At 47.6% G+C, this 19,027-nt stretch overlaps 3 protein-coding genes across 4 annotated transcripts; 2 read left to right on the top strand and 1 right to left on the bottom strand.

The window, feature by feature from the left end:
* Positions 1-4,697: 4,697 nt before the first annotated feature.
* LOC123051944 (pentatricopeptide repeat-containing protein At4g33990) lies at positions 4,698-9,003 on the top strand. Of its 2 annotated transcripts, none has more exons than XM_044474958.1 (4): positions 4,698-7,571; positions 7,903-8,007; positions 8,136-8,260; positions 8,397-9,003. In XM_044474958.1, the coding sequence occupies exon 1, from the start codon at positions 5,149-5,151 to the stop codon at positions 7,228-7,230; it is 2,082 nt and encodes a 693-aa protein (XP_044330893.1). In that variant the 5' UTR covers positions 4,698-5,148; the 3' UTR covers positions 7,231-7,571; positions 7,903-8,007; positions 8,136-8,260; positions 8,397-9,003. The 2 variants fall into 2 exon arrangements, with proteins under 2 accessions (XP_044330893.1, XP_044330892.1); XM_044474957.1 differs by having other exon boundaries at positions 8,334-9,003.
* A 2,066-nt stretch (positions 9,004-11,069) lies between these two features.
* On the top strand, positions 11,070-12,218 carry LOC123051945 (hydrophobic protein LTI6A). The gene is made up of 3 exons (XM_044474959.1): positions 11,070-11,350; positions 11,491-11,608; positions 11,933-12,218. Exons 1-2 carry the CDS (start codon positions 11,261-11,263, stop codon positions 11,572-11,574), a joined length of 174 nt encoding a protein of 57 aa, XP_044330894.1. The 5' UTR covers positions 11,070-11,260; the 3' UTR covers positions 11,575-11,608; positions 11,933-12,218.
* Positions 12,219-16,289: 4,071 nt separating this feature from the next.
* Positions 16,290-18,394, bottom strand: LOC123051942 (H/ACA ribonucleoprotein complex subunit 4). The gene has a single exon (XM_044474956.1). It carries the CDS (start codon positions 18,367-18,369, stop codon positions 16,543-16,545), a length of 1,827 nt encoding a protein of 608 aa, XP_044330891.1. The 5' UTR covers positions 18,370-18,394; the 3' UTR covers positions 16,290-16,542.
* Positions 18,395-19,027: the final 633 nt, after the last annotated feature.

Raw genomic sequence — 19,027 nt, 5'->3', positions numbered from 1 at the left:
AACCATCAACTCGCAACTAGGGGTGTATGTTTCTAGGGGCCAAGTTGCAAGTCAACCATCGACTCGCAACTAGCACGCATTGTACTTATTTGTAGTGACCCTAGTTGCATGTCAACCATCGACTCGCAACTAGGAGGGGTGTATGTTTGTAGGGGCCCAGTTACAAGTCAACCATCAAATCGCAAGTGGGACATGTCAAACTTTTTTGTAGTTACCCTAGTTAAAAGTCAACCATCGACTCGTAACTAGGGAGACATATGTTTGTAGGGGGGCTGTTGCAAGTCAACCATCGACTCGGAACTAGGGGGCGTATGTTTGTGGGGACCCAATTGCCAATGAACCATCGACTCGCGTCATACTTTTTTGTACTTGCCCCAGTTGCAAGTCGACCATCAACTCGCAACTAGGATGCGCCATACTTCTTTGTAGTGGCCCCAGTTGCATGTCAACCATCGACTCGCAACTAGAGACGTATGTTTGTAGGGGGGCAGTTGTAAGTCAACCATCGGCTCGCAACTAGAGGGGGCATATGTTTGTAGGGCCCCTAGTTGCAAGTCAAGCATCGACTCGCAAGTAGGGCAGACGTATGTGTGTAGGACGTGTCATAATTTTTTGCAGTGGCCCTAGTTGCATGTCAACCATCGACTTGCAACTAGGAGGCATCATAATTTTTTGTAGTGGCCCTAGTTGCATGTCAACCATCGACTCGCAACTAGGGGGCGTATGTTTGTAGGGGCCTAGTTGCAAGTCAACCATTGACACGCAACTAGGACGCATCGTACTTTTTTGTAGTCACCCTAGTTGCATGTCAACCATCGACTCGCAACTAGGAGGGGTGTATGTTTGTAGGGGGGCAGTGGCAAGTGAACCATTGACTCGCAAGTTGGACGTGTCATACTTTTTTGTAGTTACCCTAGTTGCAAGTCAGCTATCAACTCGCAACTAGGGGGAAGGGCGTACGTTTATAGGGGCCCAGTTGCAAGTCAACCATCGAATCGCAACTGGGGGGTATGTTTGTAGAGGCCCAGTTGCAAGTCAACCATCGACTCGCAACTAGGATGTGTCGTAATTTTTTGTAGTGGCCCCAGTTGCATGTCAAACATCGACTCACAATTAGGGGGCGTATGTCTGCATTGGCTCAGATGAGTGTCAACCATCGAGTCGCAACTAGGACGCCTCGTACTTTTTTGTAGTGGCCCCAGCTGCATGCCAACCATTGACTCGCAACTATAGGGGGTTGTATGTTTTTAGGGGCTCAGTTGCAAGTCAAGCATCAATTCACAACTAGGACGCGTCGTCCTTTCTTGTAGTAGCCCTAGTTGCATGTCAACCATCGACACACAACTAGGGTGTGTGTGTTTGTGGGGGCCCAGTTGCAAGTTCATCATCGACTCGCAATTGGGACGTGTCATACTTTTTTGTAGTTGCCCCAGTTGCAAGTCAACCATCGACTTGCAACTAGGACGCATTGTACTTTTTTGTAATGGCCCTAGTTGCATGTCAACTATCGACTCGCAAGTAGGAAGGGGGCGTATGTTTGTAGGGGCCCAGTTGCAAGTTAACCATCGACTTGCAACTAGGATGCATCGCACTTTTTTGGAGTTACCCCAGTTGCAAGTCAATGATCGACTCGCAACTAGGGCGAGGGGCATATATTTTTGTAGGGGCCCAGTTGTAAGTCAACCATCGACTCGCAACCAGGGGCAAATGTTTGTAGGGGGCCACTTGCAAGTCAACATCGACTCGCAACTAGGGGGCAAATGTTTGTAGGGGCCCAGTTGCAAGTCAACCATTGACTCGCAACTAGGGGGCAAATGTTTGTAGGGTCCCAATTGCAAGTCAACCATCGACTCGCAACTAACTCTTTGATATCCATATTAAGTTTAACCTTTTTTATTTCTCTCCAAGACAATCATTGATACAAATTATTGGAAAGTAAAATGATTTTTTGTGCAACCATGATAGAGATTAGCATGGCTCTCTCATTGAGGATTGAAAACAAACAGCCACCCATCCATGAGAAAATGTTTCTTTTTTCATTTTTTGAAAATGCTTGTGTTTCAAAAATGTACGCAAATTTTGGAAAAAAAAATCATGTTCATGGTTCTATTTTTTTACACAAATTCAAATAATGTTCGTATTTTAAAAAATTTGTTCGGAGTTTTAAAAGATGTTCATGCTTCTAAAAAATGTTCATGTTTCAAAAAAATGTTCCCATTTAATAATAATATAGGTTTGCATTTTCATGAAATGTCCGAGGTTTTACAAAGTATTTACAATTAAAAAAAGGTACGTGTTTTAAAAATACTCACTTTTCTAAAAAAACATATTTTGAAGTTTCAAAAACCGGTCTCTAATTTCTCGCTGTTGATGGTTTCTTAATGTTGTCGTTCCATTTGGGACACGTAATCTACTCATGTCAACTGGTTAGTGGGGAGCGTATGTAAGTGGTCAGGTCCCTAGTTCGTTCTATGGTAACCTCAGTTTTTTTTTTTTACTATTTCGTTATTTTTACTGGGCAAAATGGGCTGGGCCAGTTGGGGGTACCCTGTACGAAGAAAAACACAGTTGGGCAGCAGGCATGAACGAAAATCATCATCGGACAAACAAAACAAATAAGAGGGCCACAAACAAAACTTAGATGTGACATAGTTATGTCACATCTAAATGTGTCTAGACACATCCTAACAAAAAACTACCATAATTTGTGGAACCGTGCCTACAAACTACCACTTTACAAATTTGTGCCAAAAACTATCACTTTTACACTAACCTTTGACTAAAAACTACCATGTATGAAAAGTGCCCGATTTAACTCGTTTAAACTTGATTATGACAGAGTTGGCCCGCACGTCAAAACTGAAAAAATCAGCACCGTCAAGTCGTTTAAACTCGATTACGTGTGGGACGGCCATGTCGTGCTACTCCGGCGGCACGACCGCATCTGGAGGAGACGACGCGACCTGCAGGCGAGGCGAGCGACCGGGCGGCGGCTTGGCTTGGGGCCTCCCAGCGGCTGGTGAGCACGACATGCCCGTGCGGCCTGTGCGCCAGGGCGGGCGGGCGGCGCGCGCGGTGGCGTGGCTGCTGCTCGCGGTCTACCTGTGGCTCGAGGAGGCCGCAGCAGGGAGAGGCAGTGGGTGCTGCTCGCGGCCAGCCGGCTACCCGCCAGTCGTTGGCACTACTAGAATCGCCCTATACGCCGAGTGCCACGGACACGCTGCCATGTGGGCCACGCTGTAAACTGTCAGCTGCCAATGTGGGCCACGCTGTCCTACTGGTCAGGAGGATTGCCCAGAGCTGCTCTCGGCAAAGATATCGTCATTTTTTAAAAAAAATTAGCAAGTTATTTAAAACTTTTACTGATAAATGTGACCAGTGGGACCACATGTCAGAAAGAACACACACACAAAAAGAAAATAGGATGTGGCATATACTTTGCTGAGTGTCGTATGTCGGCTCTTGGTAATGTACGCAGTAACTGACGGAGCCGTCTGTTGCGGACGGGCATGCCACGTGGCTCCTCTTTGTCGTGAGCGGCTCTCGACATCTGCGGAGTTTGCCGTGCGGTGCCTCTTTGCCGTGAGGCAGTGACGGCAAAGAAGGCAATTCGCCGTGAAGCTGGGTTTGCCGATAGTGACATTCGGCAAAGTTTGCTTTGCCGAGTGTCCGTGTTTTAGCACTCGACGAAGAGCATTACACCCGGCGTACGTGAAAATTCCAGTAGTGAGGAGAGCTTCGCGTGGACACCGGCGAGGTGTGGCTGCTAGCCACGGCAGACAGCTATGGCTGGCTCGGCCGAATTCGTGCCTGCACGGTTAGATTAGCAGTAATTTGTATATTCATGATTAGATGAGACACTGACCGCTGGGCCCTACATGTCATAATGGTCAATTTAACGGTCAATGCTTACATGTGGGCCAGCCCTGTCATAATCGAGTTTAATTTCGTCCAAATCAGTCGCTAGTGTTTCTTGTAAAGAATTAGTGCAAAAGTGGTAGTTTTGGGCATAAATTTGTAAAGTGGTAGTTTGTAGGCACGGTTCCATGAATTGTAGTAGTTTTTTGTTAAATACTCTTGCAAAATCAATGGCGTACTACCTGTGTCATCGAAACACGGAGGCGAAAGATTTGCCTCATCAATTAATTAAAAAGAAAATTGCCTAGTTAATTAACGAAAAACCGGGCCAAAACCGAGTGTCATCGAAATATGTTTAAAAGCTCAAAAGGAATGTCTTAATTTTCTGATAGGTTTTCAAGATAGATAGATTCTCGGACGAAAACAAAAGGGAAATTGCACCCAGGACTCATGAACACTGCTTGGATCGCCAAAACTAGCTGTACATACGTTTCAAAAAAAAACTAGTTGTACATCGGAGCAAACAAAACAGTATGCGTGTCCATCCAGATTCTAGTATCGTCCGAAATCTAATTTGCATCTTTTGGATTACAACAAGCTATGCCAATTATCAGGAAGATCGAAGGCAGGGTCACCAAAGCGTAGCTAATAAGATAGGTGCTAATTTCATCCGGGGTGCCCTTGAGTTTCCGTATAATGTGAAAGACGGCGCCAGCCTCCAGAAAGAGATAGCCAAAGAAGGATATCGCCTGCCGTAAAAGAGAAGATGGGCATGAATTAGAGACAGGCTATTCGGAAATTTGCATACGCTGCAGGTAAATTTGCACACACCCTGTTGTAGCCCTTCATGGAAGCCGCCTCCTCCTGCTCCTCAGCCGTTCTAGCGCGGCGCTCTCTTCGCCGCCGCCGACGGTCTTCGTCCGCGGCGATGTCAATGGCGGAGTGCTGGTTTTCCATGTCGCCGGCCGGAGAAGATCTGATCGAGGCGAGTATCAGTTCGAACGAACGAGTGCCGTGCCAATGGCGATGGATATATTGCTCTAAACCTGCGTCCTCCTGCGTGTTTATATACGGCTGAATCCTTGTCAAATTATTGGACCTTCCATAGATTAGTCTTAACAAAATTTTAGCCTTCCATACCGTACGTATGTGTAGTAGTCCGCATTTCTGAAAACAAACCCGAGCCTTCCCCACAATATGTGAACCTCCTACGGTATCCGATGGAGTAAAAGCTTAACGGAGGGCTTCTGGGCTCAGACCACGCGCGGTGCCGGCCGGAGGCTCCCCTCGATGCTCTTCTCCGCCGTCGGGCACGGGCTCAAACGGCGGCTCCGTTCTCCTGCCTCGCCAGCGAAGGCTCCCGCTTCCCCTTCCGCCGCCCATCGCCGCGGCTCTCACGCGGACGCCTCGCCCGCCTCACACGCGTCGCTGCTCCTCCGGCTCCGATTGGGCCCCGCCCTCGCCGAGGCCCGGCTGCTGCACGCCGCAGTGCTCGTCGGCGGCCATCGCCACGGCGCGGTCCTCTCCGCTCAGCTGGTGCAAGTGTACGCTAGGCTCGGGCAGATCGAGCACGCGCTTCGCCTGCTCGACGGAATGCCCATGAGGAACTCCTTCGCGTGGAACGCCGCGATCAAGGGCCTCGTCGACGCCGGACGGTTCTCCGAGGCGCTGGAGACGTACTGGGCGATGGTCGACGATGGCTCGGTTGCGGCGGATGCTTTCACGTACCCGCCCGTCATCAAGGCATGTGCCGCGCTCGGAGCGGTTGAGCAGGGCCGGATGATAAGAGAGCATATGGAGGCAGGCGTTGCTCGTGACGACGCGAAGCCCAATGTGTTTGTGCAGTGCGCGCTCGTGGACATGTTTGCCAAGTGTGGGTGTTTGGGCGAGGCGAGGAGTGTGTTCGAGAGCATGCAGCAAAGGGATGTGGCCGCGTGGACTGCGATGATTGGAGGAGCTGTGCATGCAGGAGATTGGCTCAATGCGATGAGTTTGTTCAATAGGATGAGATCAGAAGGGTTCTCGGCTGATTCGGTGATCATTGCCACTGTCATTCCAGCATGTGGCAGGGTGAAAGAGTTGCGAGCTGGAACGGCGTTGCATGGATGCGCGGTAAGATGTGGAGTTGCTGATGATAACTCTGTTTCAAATGCTCTGGTTGATATGTACTGCAAGTGTGGCTGTCTGGAGATGGCTGATTACTTGTTCCGTTCTATCGATTTCAAGGATGTCGTCTCTTGGAGTACATTGATTGCGGGGTATTCGCAGAACGGGATGTATGATGCGAGTGTCAGTTTGTTTACTGAAATGGTTGCTTCAGGGTTAAAACCAAATTCCAATACCATGGCAAGTATACTTCCGAGTCTTTCTGGCCTGAAATTATTCAGGCATGGAAAAGAGGTCCATGGCTTCTCCTTAAGACATGGACTTGAACAGAGCAAGTTTCTAGGGAGCGCATTTATTGACTTCTACAGTAGACAAGGATTCATAAGGGAGGCAGGAACCGTATTTGAGCTCATTCCAAAGAAAGATTTGGTCATATGGAATTCAGTGGTTGCAGCGTATGGTGTGAATGGGGATACAGATTCTGCACTGTGTGCATTTAGGGCGCTGCAGAAAGTAGGATTTAAACCTGATCATGTGACTGTTATTTCAGTTCTTCCAGTATGCAATCACCATTCCAGGCTCATCCAGGGTAAGGCACTACATGCTTATGTCGTTAGGCATGATATGAGTTCTATCTGCTCAGTCAGTAACGCACTTATAGATATGTACTGCAAATGCTGTTGCCTAGAAAAGGGCAAGGATATTTTTCAGCTGATGACAGAGCGAGATACTGCTACATATAACACATTGATTTCTTCTTTGGGAAAGCATGGCCACGAAGATCAAGCCATAATGGTATTTGATCAAATGAAGAGAGATGGAATTGCTCCTGACAAAGTCACTTTTGTGGCTCTACTATCTTGTTGCAGTCATGCAGGCCTTACTGAGAAGGGCTTGCACTTTTACAATTCCATGTTACAAGACTACAACATTTCCCCAGATAAGGAGCATTACTCATGTGTTGTTGATCTTTACAGCAGATCTGGGAAAATTGACGATGCTTGGAAGTTCATTTCAAGTTTGCGGGAAGGGGCAGAAATAGATGTTCTTGGATGCCTCTTGGGGGCTTGCAGAGTGCATAACAGAATGGACATTGCTGAGCTAGTTGCAAACAGAATATTTGAGAAGAACCCCAGTGATCCTGGCTATCATATTTTGCTGTCCAATATGTATGCTGATGCTGGAATGTGGTCTGATGTGACGAAGATCAGAACCATAATAGAAGAGAGGAGTTTGAAGAATATAACAGGAAACAGTTTGTTTTAAGTTGATCGGACCCTAAGTTGTGGATCGCATATATTAATCAGTCTTTTACTAAACCAAGAGAAGCACTAACGGTTTGGTTAGGAAAATACACCTGAATAGGCGTTCCAAAAATGTCAGGCTGTCATCTATACTGCCAATATTCAGAACTTGAGGAAAAACCTTATGGTTAAATTTGTCCCATGTGATGGATATAGAATACAAGTTTATAACTGCTGATGTGCACAGATAATGTCGAGCCTGTGGGAACGTATGTCAGAGAAACAGCTACTGTCTTCAGCAAGCTCTTAGAAGATTTTCTTCATAGAAACAATTCCATATCTGTGGATACAGGCGAATAAAAGGTGAACTGGAGAATATTTAGTGCATTGTACTTCTTTGGACTCATTAGTGCATTGCTGCATCGTACCTGCAGTCTTATGCACCTTTTGCTAGTTATTGTGTAGTTATAACTGAATAAACAGAGGCTGTGCTAATTTGTTTAAGGTTAGAACTTCACATTTCATTCTCTTTGACTAGAATCAGGATTCATATAGAACATGTTGAATGTCTTCATTTCACAGGCCTGTTTTGGTATGCAAACTATTTTTTCTGGATTGCTTAGTACCCTGAATCCTTATTGTTCTGTTGGCAACCTGATCTGTTCTTATGCACATTTTCTTTGGTAATTAGCAGGATTGTTTTCATGACTTCACCAAGTACTCTGTTACTATAATGTACAGCTAATGGCATGATAAATCATTATAAGGGAACAAAACAAAATGATACTTCTGAGCTCAGGTGATTTCCAGAGTTGCAGCGCAGTCAGACTTCTTACTTTTGTACTTGTGTCGCAGGCAATCGCAGTTCCCGATCTACTAATCTGAAGTTCTTTTTATGTGACACCCAATGTTTTTTTTTTCATGTAGTGTTCGGAAGAAACATCAACAGCCCAGTCCAAGTTTGACGTCCAGAACTCCAGATGTCGATGTTTCATAAGAAAATATGGGGCTATGCATATTGGATTCTGAGGGCAAAATCAGAAGCCCTTCCGGTAACTATCTGAATTAACAAATGATCCTTTAAAATATCAGTTTTACCATGATTCTGAAGCTTGTTCACCACAGACGCGGCAACTAGATCGGGCGACACATAGGCCAGGCATCTAAATGTAGCCTCTCTCGTCACAGGGTTCAGCATACTACAAAGCATGCTCGTGCTTAAATCTCTTCACCTATTGCTATCATACAGCAGCGACAATGTTTCCATCAAATAGCGCCAAAGGCAGAAAGAATAAAGTGGATTACGTAAAGCAATCAGATTTCTCTTCTGATTCAAGGTATGACCACATACACACAAGGATGATCAATCAGTGGAATTGTTGAGCCTAGGCAAAAGAGTGGGTTCACCGCATGTCTACATCAGATAGTGGATTCCCTGCCTATCTGATTGTTGCTGCTGTCTGAAGTATATGCAGAGGACAGCAAGTTGGCCTATTATTACAGCTTTTGTTAGATCCATTCTGTTTCCAGGAATTGGTGGGACAAGAGGCTGCTAACTTACTGACTTTTATGTCCGTGGCGGCGATGCATTGACATACTTCCTATCGTTTCTTACTTTTGAAAGCAGAAACGTCGCTGTTTGATCTTATTACTTGTTTCTGGAGAGTTGTACTCCCACTGTAAAGAAATATAAGAGTGTTTCGCTACTTTAGTGATGTAAACACTCCTATATTTCTTTACGGAGGGAGTATCTTGTATGACCCCACTGTTCAAGTAGAGCTTCTGTGACTTTTCATCTCTTGAAGTGATTTCGTGGATCAACTAGTGTTGTCTTCGAGGACTAAGCAGGCGAAATCACTGTGTTTTCCACTGCTGTTGTTTTTATCGCCATTTGTTAATTTATTTAGTTCCTTATGGTGTAAGGTTTGACAGGTTGACCTGCAAGATCCAAGAGAGAAATGAAAGCAACTGGGCATCGTTATCCTATCCAGGTCACATCTGCACACCAACTCCGAAAGTTCCAATGGCTGGTATGATTTGGGCCGCCTACCTTCCTGCAACGGTAACCATCTTCCGCCACAGAATCTGGTAGTATTCTCAGTTTTATATACATAGCCGACATTAATTATGATCAACCCTAGACTAGAGGGCTTCAATTTTTATCCTCTGAGGTCAATCATATGTTGCTCTTGGCAGCTGACCCCCAGCATTGCCAGCTGCAGATATACCGGAGGAAGCAATGGAAGCTAGCCAACACATGTTCTGGAGTCTTGATCTGCACATTTTCACAAAAAAACTACAGCTAGTTACTAGACTGGTTAGCATTTGTTTAAGCCTAAGCTCTGATGATCATTGGCTCCCTGAAACATAAACAACCGGCACGTCCTACTCTATTGTGCAGGGCTTCGGGGATGGAGCTTGAATGAGTGGCACGCACATCCATGTGGGCAGGGCAGATGAGGACGATCTCCTGATTATGAGGTGCCGACCCACGCCCTCTCTTCACGCTGCGGCCACCGACGCTGCTTGAATTCACTCATGCTCATGCTCATGAATTGCTTGGCTGTCCTATTTCACCAGTGAGGGTTGAGGTGCTGCTGCAAGAAAGAGGCTTGGACGTTTGCCTGATCTGATGATTCACTGGCTCATGATTTGGACTTGTGCAGCACATTGGCGCTGGGGAGCCCAGTTTCTGCAGTAGGGGTCTGGCCTGGCCCCATTCATGGGCGATGGCTTGGTGTGCAGCAGGAGCAGGAGCAGGAGCAGGGTATGCACATGCCCCCAGCCAAGACCACTTCGGCATTTGAAATCATCCGGCGAGATGTTGAGTTGTGCTACTAGCTCAACTCCATATCGTGTTGATTCGATCCTACGCTGGCTGCACTGTAAACATCATCATATTCAAATGTCAACTGATGATTACTGCTAAAAGCAACACCGTTTCTGTCTTTCAGCCCTGCAGGCGAGGCACCAAAGACTTTTGAGTTAGAGAACATGCAAGAGGCATCAATAAATCGATCTTCCAGGTATGCATTTTACTTTACTTGTTATTCCAACCGTCCTCTAGATCCATGAGAACATGCCACGGAATAAACAGCCCTCGGTCGTCTCTGATCCCGCGCGTAGCTCTCTCTGGTCATAATGCGATCTTAGCTAAGCTCAGTTGTCATATTCGTTACGTTACACCAACGAAAGAAAGGCGTCTAACAAGTGGTCTCCAATGTTGGTAGCCCGGCCTCAGAGCTCTTGCATCATTGATTGAGCTTCAGACCATTCTGGAGGGAACAGGCCATGGATGGACCCCTGCTAGCTGTTACTACTACAACTACGTAATGGCGCGATCGCACTAAACACTAAGAACTAATAATGTCCCGTCAGTCCAAAAGAGATCTTGCCGGTGCACCCACCCCGGATGCCTGCTCTACTCTGTGGCATGATGGGGGGCTTTTCGTGCGTCCGGTAGACGTTGCTGTCATGCCAACTTCGTTCCGTTTCAAAGGCGAACAGGGTGGTGGGTTGTTTACCATTGTCGCCCCTTGTTTCCCGCTTCGATTTCTTGGAAGTGCATGGCGACGTCGTTTCTTGAGCAGTCAAATTTGGCTGAGAGGGTAGCACGCGGAGCGAGTCCAGATAACCTTCAACGTTAAGTTCACAAAGGCGCGTGCATGCAGGGAAAGCGGGCACGGAGCCACGCGGGTCGGCGCCGGCCGTTGGAGCCGAACCAACAGCGAAGCGGGCGCGCGACCGCACGAGGGCACCGCCGTAGCATCCGATTCTTCCCACATGATCCGACCCCCGGCCCCTGCTGGTTCGGCTCGTGGGAGCATCATCCCGCGCCCGCCCGCCCGCACCGCCGCACGAGCCGGGCACGTAACGTAAACCTCGCCAACCGTCGCCTCGTCGTCTTTATAATCTCGGGCTCGTCGTCAGGGCATCGCAGCACCACATCACTCTACTCCACCTACCTGTCTCGCCCTCCTTGTTCACATCATCTCCCTTGGCTTTCCCTTCGACGCTTCGAGAGAGAGGGAGAGAGAGAAGGAACGAGGAAGATGGCGGACGAGGGGACGGCCAACTGCATCGACATCATCCTCGCCATCATCCTGCCGCCGCTCGGCGTCTTCTTCAAGTTCGCCTGCGGGGTGAGCGCCCGACCTAGCTTTGTCCCTGTTCCTGTCCCGTCCTAGCTGCATGTTTTACTTCGTACAGTAGTAAGCTGGCGTGATTCCGTCGACAGCTGGGTAACTGACTGCTGGTGGTGCTGCTGAACGTGGTTTTGCAGATCGAGTTCTGGATCTGCTTGCTGCTCACCTTCTTCGGCTACCTCCCCGGCATCATCTACGCCGTCTGGGTCATCACCAAGTAGGACTGCAGGAGGGGCTCCTCACCTCTGCCTCTAGGTATGCATGCACCGATGCACCTCGGGGGAACTTGTCATGATTCTCGGTTATATTTTCTGTTCAGTAGAGCCTTCTGTAGAATTTACAAAAGCAATTTGTACTGTAAAAAACCTAAACAAATATAGTCCGCCGTATTAAGAGCACAACAAAATGATGCATCCTCCAAGCAAACGAATTTCGCAAATCGAAAAGAGGCAGCCTCTTGTTACTTCCAGTTCCATCTCTGTTCCAGAAACAGAGGAACCATCTTTTTTTTTTGGTTCAGAGAACTGCGAGGAAAATCCTGAACTAACCCCTGCTTGCTCTGCTTCTTCTTTGTGCCAGGTGATCCATGTCGAACTTGTTCTGTGTCTGGTACAAGCCGTTTGTCCGAGACGCGAGCCACGGTTCATGGTGCTGCCTGCCTACATGTGTGTGTTCATGCTGTTGTACATCTGTGTTGTTGTCCGTGCTTGATGATTAGCCTCCTCTCCTGTCACCTTCCCTTCTCCAGTGTAGTGTATCCATCCATCCACTTGTGTTGTTCCTCCGCGCATTTTCGTCGTCCATGTACTTTGAACTTTGATTAATTAATTAATCAATCAATTGATTGGTGGGGAAGTTTTCAGTTGTTCTCGAGCGTTCCTCGCGTAATTCTCGTTCCATCCGATTGGTTTTGTTAGTTGGCGAGTTCCCCGTGCTGTAGCGTTGGATAAGTTTCAAGTTCGTTCAGACGGATGTGACGGAGGATTGGAGGAAATCACGGACGGGGAACCGGTGAGCGTCCGTCACGTTTCGCAGTGGGAGTGGCTGCAGCGCGTTCTCTCTCATCTCTCCACTTTATTTTTCTACTAATAAGTCAAAGATCCTCGTTTTTTAGAGATTATATTTCATTTTCTTCCAATACCGTTTCCAGAGGCAACGAGGACAAGTGCCAGAGTCACGAGTGGCGCACAAGGCCTCACAGCTCACCCTGGCGCCTAGTGCCGGTATGTACGCGCGGTGAAAAATGGGTGGTACGCACGGCAGGAAAAACATGCAAAAATATGACTCGTGTACCAGCGCCACACGCCAGCCTAATCTACGTAGTTTTTAACTTAAAACGCCTAGGAACATCGGAATCATGAGTTAAATTCATAACCATAAATATTGTATCTGCCCACGCACCTCCATCTCACCAAGACGTGGTTCTAGACGCACACTCGACACGGGTCATGGGTATTTACAATCTCTTGGGAAGGGATAGAAAGCGTACTTGCTCCAACTTCCAACGGGGATTAGGGCAACTCCAACGTGGTTCATCAAATCCCTCGTAAATGTTTTGCACCGTGTTATCTGCATGTTTTTGGCCATTCAATGGCGTGCATCAAATGTTCACGGCTTGGTCTAGACGTCTGAAATTTTGTAAACCAAAAGCAAAGCGAGGAGGGGGGGGGGGGGGGGGGGGGCATTCGACACCCAGTACCCATCCAAAACGAAGGTAGAGCCTCTGCATTTGGACAAATCCACCACTACCTCCGCGTAAAGGCCTGACATTTCCCACTTGCCCTGCTCTGTTCATCGCCGCCCACCACCCAATTCTTGGTTGTTCGTCGTCCACCGCTGCAATGGAGACGATCGAGACGGTCGTCGTCATGCCAGAACGGGAGGACCGGTTGGCGGTGGCCAAGGACAATACGGCGACACGCAACACCCACCGCCGCAAACAAAAGAAGAGGGAGAACGCTATGACGACGATCTTCACCCAGCACCTCCTCCGCAAAAAAGTGTGTTGCATGACTGGTATCAGTCGTGCAATCACCGCCCTAGCCGATATTACCGTCACCATCGGCCATCAAGTGTCATTCAGCGTTGACCTTAATAGGGACTACGCCTTCACAGAGCCTCAGTGAGTCAGTCGTCGGCGCTTGTCCGTTCGTGAATGTTGGATGTGTCTCCCTCACCCTTTGGTGCATGGTCTCTGTTTGTCGGAGTGTCTCAACCGAGTGCGACGACAGATGAGGAGGCACTGATGAACATCATTCACGACAGCGCCGGCCATGAAGACATGCAAGTTGACGATTCCCAGCCAAAGTCGGACATCCAGCAGACGCACACTCTGATGTCGGACCCGCAGCAGACGCACACCGACCAACAACTAGATGGTGATCCGGACGACTTCTGACCGCCGGGTGCCGACCCAAAAAAGATGAGGGGAGAAAATTTTCAACATGAAAGATGATGAATTGTTGGTTGATGTGTGATTGGCCACAACCATTGATCTAATTTATGGCACGGAGCAAAGGGGCGGAACTTTTGAACAAGTATGCATGTTTGGTTCCAGGAGCAAAAGCACTATGATCCTTATCACGGAAGTGATCCATAACGGCAACTAGAAGTTGTTCACTTATGGATGATACGCCATTCAAGAGGCCACCAACAAGTACCGCAGCTTTAAATGGTGCGGCACTCCAAGATCTCGTAAGTTTTTTGTTGTTCTATGTGTGTTGGTCATTTACCCGGTATGCAACATGTGTTGGTCATTTTACGGGACATGCTCTATGTGTTGGTCAAATGGATATACAACTTGTTGATCGTGTCTTTTCTTTCTAGGTCTTTTATGCACATTGTTCTTTAGGACGGAGAAGAAGCACTTTCATTTCATGTATTGTTGGTTAGAATTGAATGCGCACCCCAAGTGGCTTTACGTCATTGTCATTGCCAATTCCGTCGAGACCGCCACTATCACCAATGAAGAATGAAGATGAAGATCCAACAAAAGCTTGGCGAAAAAGGATGGCTTGAAACTGGGTGAGGAACCGCGTAGTCGTTTTGAGCAAATCCGAAGGCTAGGCAACAACTAAGAGTTGAACTTAAAAGCAACAAAGGTTCCAAAAAAATAACATTGCAGAAAACGTCGCACAGCAAAAGATAAAAACAATGCATAGAGGGCGCGCACCAACCAGACCAGAAAACGTCAGCTCCATACAGGCATATACTTTCGCAGCATAGGAGTTCACAATAGCTGAAAAAGCAAGATGACAACTATTTCTCCAGCTCAATGCAAGGAAAATAGACGCCAATCCCTGGATGACAGTCTATGTGGCTGGGGTTGGCATTTTACCAAACTGCCATGGCAATTTGTTTAGTTTGCGGGGAGTTTGGCAAAAACCGCCACCGTCAAATCCAGACGGCTCTGGGGCGTTCGCTGGGATCTCACCCCCAATGGACGTTCGCCAGATATATATATATACCGAAGGAAAATACGCCTGGTCTGGTCATGCCATCTACTCCCTCCGTTTCTAAATATAAGTCTTTAAATATAAGTCTTTGTAGCAATTCTACTGGGTGGACTACATACGGAGCAAAACGGATGAATCTACACTTAAAATGCATCTATATACATCCGTATGTGATTCATAGTGGAATCTCTACATAGACTTATATTTATGAACGGAGGGAGTATAACAATCTTATCAGGTATGCTGTCATGCACCACACATACAGCACTTTAAACAGCAAAACAAATGCTGGTATGACCAAGCCGAGAGGAACACAATACATGCCGAGCTGCATCTACCAAACAAGTGAAAATGGCAAATTCAATCCAACATGTCACTCGGAGAATTTCAGACTCGGTGCAGACAATGATTTCAGGGCCAAAAAATTGACTCATGGGTGATGTAAGCATGTATGCAAACATAGGAAACTAAGTTCTCACATTCACATGGACTAAGCAATTTCACTTTGGCTCCAGAATAACAGCAGGCAGATCATATTGCCCCAAAAAACAGAAATATCAGAACTGTAGACTGCAGACAACAGAGATGAGGTGAGAACAAAATTCATTGAATTAACAGATACTCCCTCCGTCCGAAAATACTTGTCATCAAAATGGATAGAAAAGGATGTATCTAGAACTAAAATACATCTAGATACATCCCCTTTTATTCATTTTGATGACAAGTATTTCCGGACGGAGGGAGTAACAGACACAGGAATACATGCCTGGGAACATAGAAAATGAAGTTCGCACATTAACGTGGTCGAAATGTTCTGACTAGACTTTCTTCTACTTACGTAAGGTTAACAATATCAGCAGACAGCAGATTGAAGATTGGCAAGCCAGCCATTTGACTACAGCGGACTACGAAAGTGAGATGAGAGCAAATTTCACTTCATTAACTGAAAACAGATAAAGCAATGCATGCCTCATTTCAGTTGAGTGGCCTAATAATAAAGATACTACATTAGGACTACCAAACCATAGACGGTTGCAACTGGTACAGAGCAAGACAGGCAGTTCAAACTCCCCACAATTGAAACCAACTAACATACTCTCTCCGATCCGAATTAATTGACGCAGCCTCTATGAGTACAATAATACGATGAACTAGGCTGTTATGCACCACAGATATACCACTTGTGTTACACAGGATAAATCAATATTTCAATAACCATGCCAGGAACACGCATATATCTTCTGGTCCTACCATAAACATATATATGCCACTAATAGAATTTAAGACTCAGTGCACAGAATGATGATAGGTTTCTGTATGGTTGCAAGCATGTATATATATCAACATATGAAAGCATGCTCTCACATCAGTGTGGTGAAAATACTAGGACTGGTGAACTCCTACTTCAGCTAAGTATAAGCAAACAGCAGATTGATGGGATTAGCAAGCCAGATATCTCAGTAGAGTGGACTACTAAAACGAGATAGGAGCAAAATTAATTGCATCAACTGATAACAGATAAAGCAAACAAGCTTCATTGTCCAAGAAATTTAATGGGAAATCTCTCTAATTACCAGCATTTCAGGTGAATGGCAGCAACCTAACGATAGTACATTAGGCCTACGAAACCATAGACGGTTGCAAGGGGTACAGGGCAAATAAAACAGGTAGCTCAAACTCGCCCACAATTGCAACCAAATAACATGACCAGCCGAAGTAAACTACTAGCTCTACCTATTGTGCCGCCTCCTCTGCGTCTTTCTTCTTCTTTTTCTTCTCCTTTTTCTTCTCACTCTTCTCAACTTCACTCTCTGTAGCGACATCATCACCACCTTCCTTGCTCTTCTTCTTCTTGTCCTTTTTCTTCTCGCTCTTCTCAACTTCCGCACTCTCTGGAGCAACATCATCACCGCCTTCCTTGCTCTTCTTCTTCTTTTTCTTCTCGCTGGCACCCTTCTCCTCATCAGACAAACTGCTCTTCTCCTCCTTCACTGCCTCCGAAACAGCTGATCCTGGTTCTCCCTTGTCTTTCTTTTTCTTCTTCTTCTTCTCACTCTTCTCCCCTTCCACTGCCTCAGTGACCTCCTCCACCTTCATCTTCTTTGCAGGTGTAGAAGCAGTCACATCATCCTCATCAGTCTTCCTCTTTTTCTTCTCCTTGACCTGCTCACTTGGCACCACATCCTGTTGTTCCACCTTCACCTTCTCGGGCTCAGGAGCAGCTGCAAGGCTAGCAATCATCGCATCACCACCAGTAGGAAGCACGACATTACGAAGCCACTCAGCCGGGGTCTTTTCAGTTGGCTTCCCATGCTTATCAAGGAGGCCCTCAGCGATCATCTTCTTCTTCTTAAGTGCCACCGGACCAAGTCCCCACTTCCTTGGGTATGTATCTCTGTCCATCACCACCCTCTTGATCTTCGCTACAGCACCATGGTCGCAAGTCGCCATAACAGCAGTGGGCATCTCAGCAATACCAATGGCAATTGCCTCCCCCTTCGTGGTCATGAGAACAACCTCTTCCCCAACATCAATGTCATTCTCAAACCGGAGCAACCCAGGAATCATAAGCTTGGCACCATAGCAGATAGCATTAACAGCAGAGTCCTTCACAACAAGCCTCTTGTAGCTGGTAAGAATTACCTCGAGCGGCATCACCACACGCCTTATGTAAGACTCATCCTTGTGGTTGTCAAGTGCCCACATGGCATCCATCACATCGTGCATGGTGACCATGTTGTCCTGCTCTCCGAGGATACCTGACCGCACACGGCGCAGCTCCTGCATATGTGCACCGACACCCAGGAGCAGCCCAAGGTGCACACAGAGCGTCCGGACATAGGTTCCGGCCTCACAAGAGATCCAGAACACGGCAAGGTGGCGCTCGGCATCATGCTCCAGAAGCTTGCTCTCATAAATGGTCCGCACCCTGAGCTGGCGCTTGACCGCAGAGATGAGCGGCGGGCGCTGGAACACAGCGCCAGTAAGGGACTCGAGCGCGCGAGCGACCCGGGCCGTGTCTGGGACGGCGGCGTGGAAGCGGGCGATGCACACATACTCCTTACCTGCGCCCTGCTGCGACTTGACGAGGCGTGTGGCGCGGTCGACGCAGACGATGAGGTTGCCGGTGACCTTGGGGTCGAGCGTGCCGCTGTGGCCGGTCTTCTCGACGCGGAGGAGGCGCTTGATCCACGCCACCACCTCGTGGGAGGAGGGGTTGGACGGCTTGTCGAGGTTGATGACGCCGTAGCGGAGGTACTCGGCGAGGGGGCGCTTGAGCGGCGAGTGGCCGGAGGGGAGCGGGGTGTAGTGGCCGGTGCGGACGTTGAGGCGGTCGTAGTTCTTGAGGAGGAGCGGCCATGTGGAGGTGTCGAGGGACGGGACCAGGGCCTGGGGCTTGATCATGTACCCATCGGTCTTGGCCTCGGCGTCCGCCAGCGACGTGGTATCGGCGGCGGCGGCGGCGGGGTCGGCGGAGGCGTCCTTGGATTTGCTCTTCTTTTTCTTGGATTTGGTGTGCTCGGAGGCGGGGGACGCGACGGCCGGCGGCGTCGACGACATGGCGGCGGGTGGGGTGGGTGGGGGGAGGGGGGGGGGGGGGGGAGGGGGGGGATTAGGGTTTTTGCGGGAACGGAAAGCGGCGCCGTGGCGGCGAGGGAGAGGAAGAAAGGGGTTTTAAGGAGGAAGGGTTTAGCGGGTGAAAGTGGTGCGTGCGTGGGCTGGACCGATGGGCTTCAGTTGGGCCGCCCAGTTCCAGCAGATCCCCAAACGAGGGCTCATTTTTCTCCTCCTTTCTCACCACTGGATCTGCATGGGCCGGACCAAAACCACGGACCGAAGTAATTGAGTTTATCCCTACCGTGGTTTTGAAAACGTGGACTTTATAAAATTCTGAATAGTTTTTGAAAGCATAAAGATTTTTTGAATTCCGAACATTTCTTGAAAAAACACAATTGTTTGGAAAATCGAAATTTTTTAATTTCCAAATATTTTTACAAAAACATGAATATTTTCTGAAATATCATATTTATAAGAAAATACAAATAATTTTCGAAAGTTGGAAAAAAATTGGAAACCTAATTTTTTTTTTGAAATTTAGAATATTTTCTAAAAAGTATACATTTTTTGAAAACATGAACATTTCTTTAGAAGTGCGAGCATTTTATTTAAAACAAAAAAAGTGGACTTTTTTATTAAAAAACAGAAAAATTAAAAGATA

Source organism: Triticum aestivum, chromosome 2D, assembly GCF_018294505.1.
Source record: "Triticum aestivum cultivar Chinese Spring chromosome 2D, IWGSC CS RefSeq v2.1, whole genome shotgun sequence".
NCBI lineage: Eukaryota > Viridiplantae > Streptophyta > Magnoliopsida > Poales > Poaceae > Triticum > Triticum aestivum.
The sequence above is the reverse complement of the archived record's forward strand: the minus strand, read 5'-3'. Positions and strand labels throughout refer to the sequence as shown.

Coding starts and splice junctions, on each gene's coding strand:
- LOC123051944 (XM_044474958.1), top strand. CDS start 5,149: ATGCTCTTCTCCGCCGTCGGGCACGGGCTCAAACGGCGGCTCCGTTCT.
- LOC123051945 (XM_044474959.1), top strand. CDS start 11,261: ATGGCGGACGAGGGGACGGCCAACTGCATCGACATCATCCTCGCCATC. Junction 11,351..11,490: donor TCTTCAAGTTCGCCTGCGGG/GTGAGCGCCCGA, acceptor GTGGTTTTGCAG/ATCGAGTTCTGGATCTGCTT.
- LOC123051942 (XM_044474956.1), bottom strand. CDS start 18,369: ATGTCGTCGACGCCGCCGGCCGTCGCGTCCCCCGCCTCCGAGCACACC.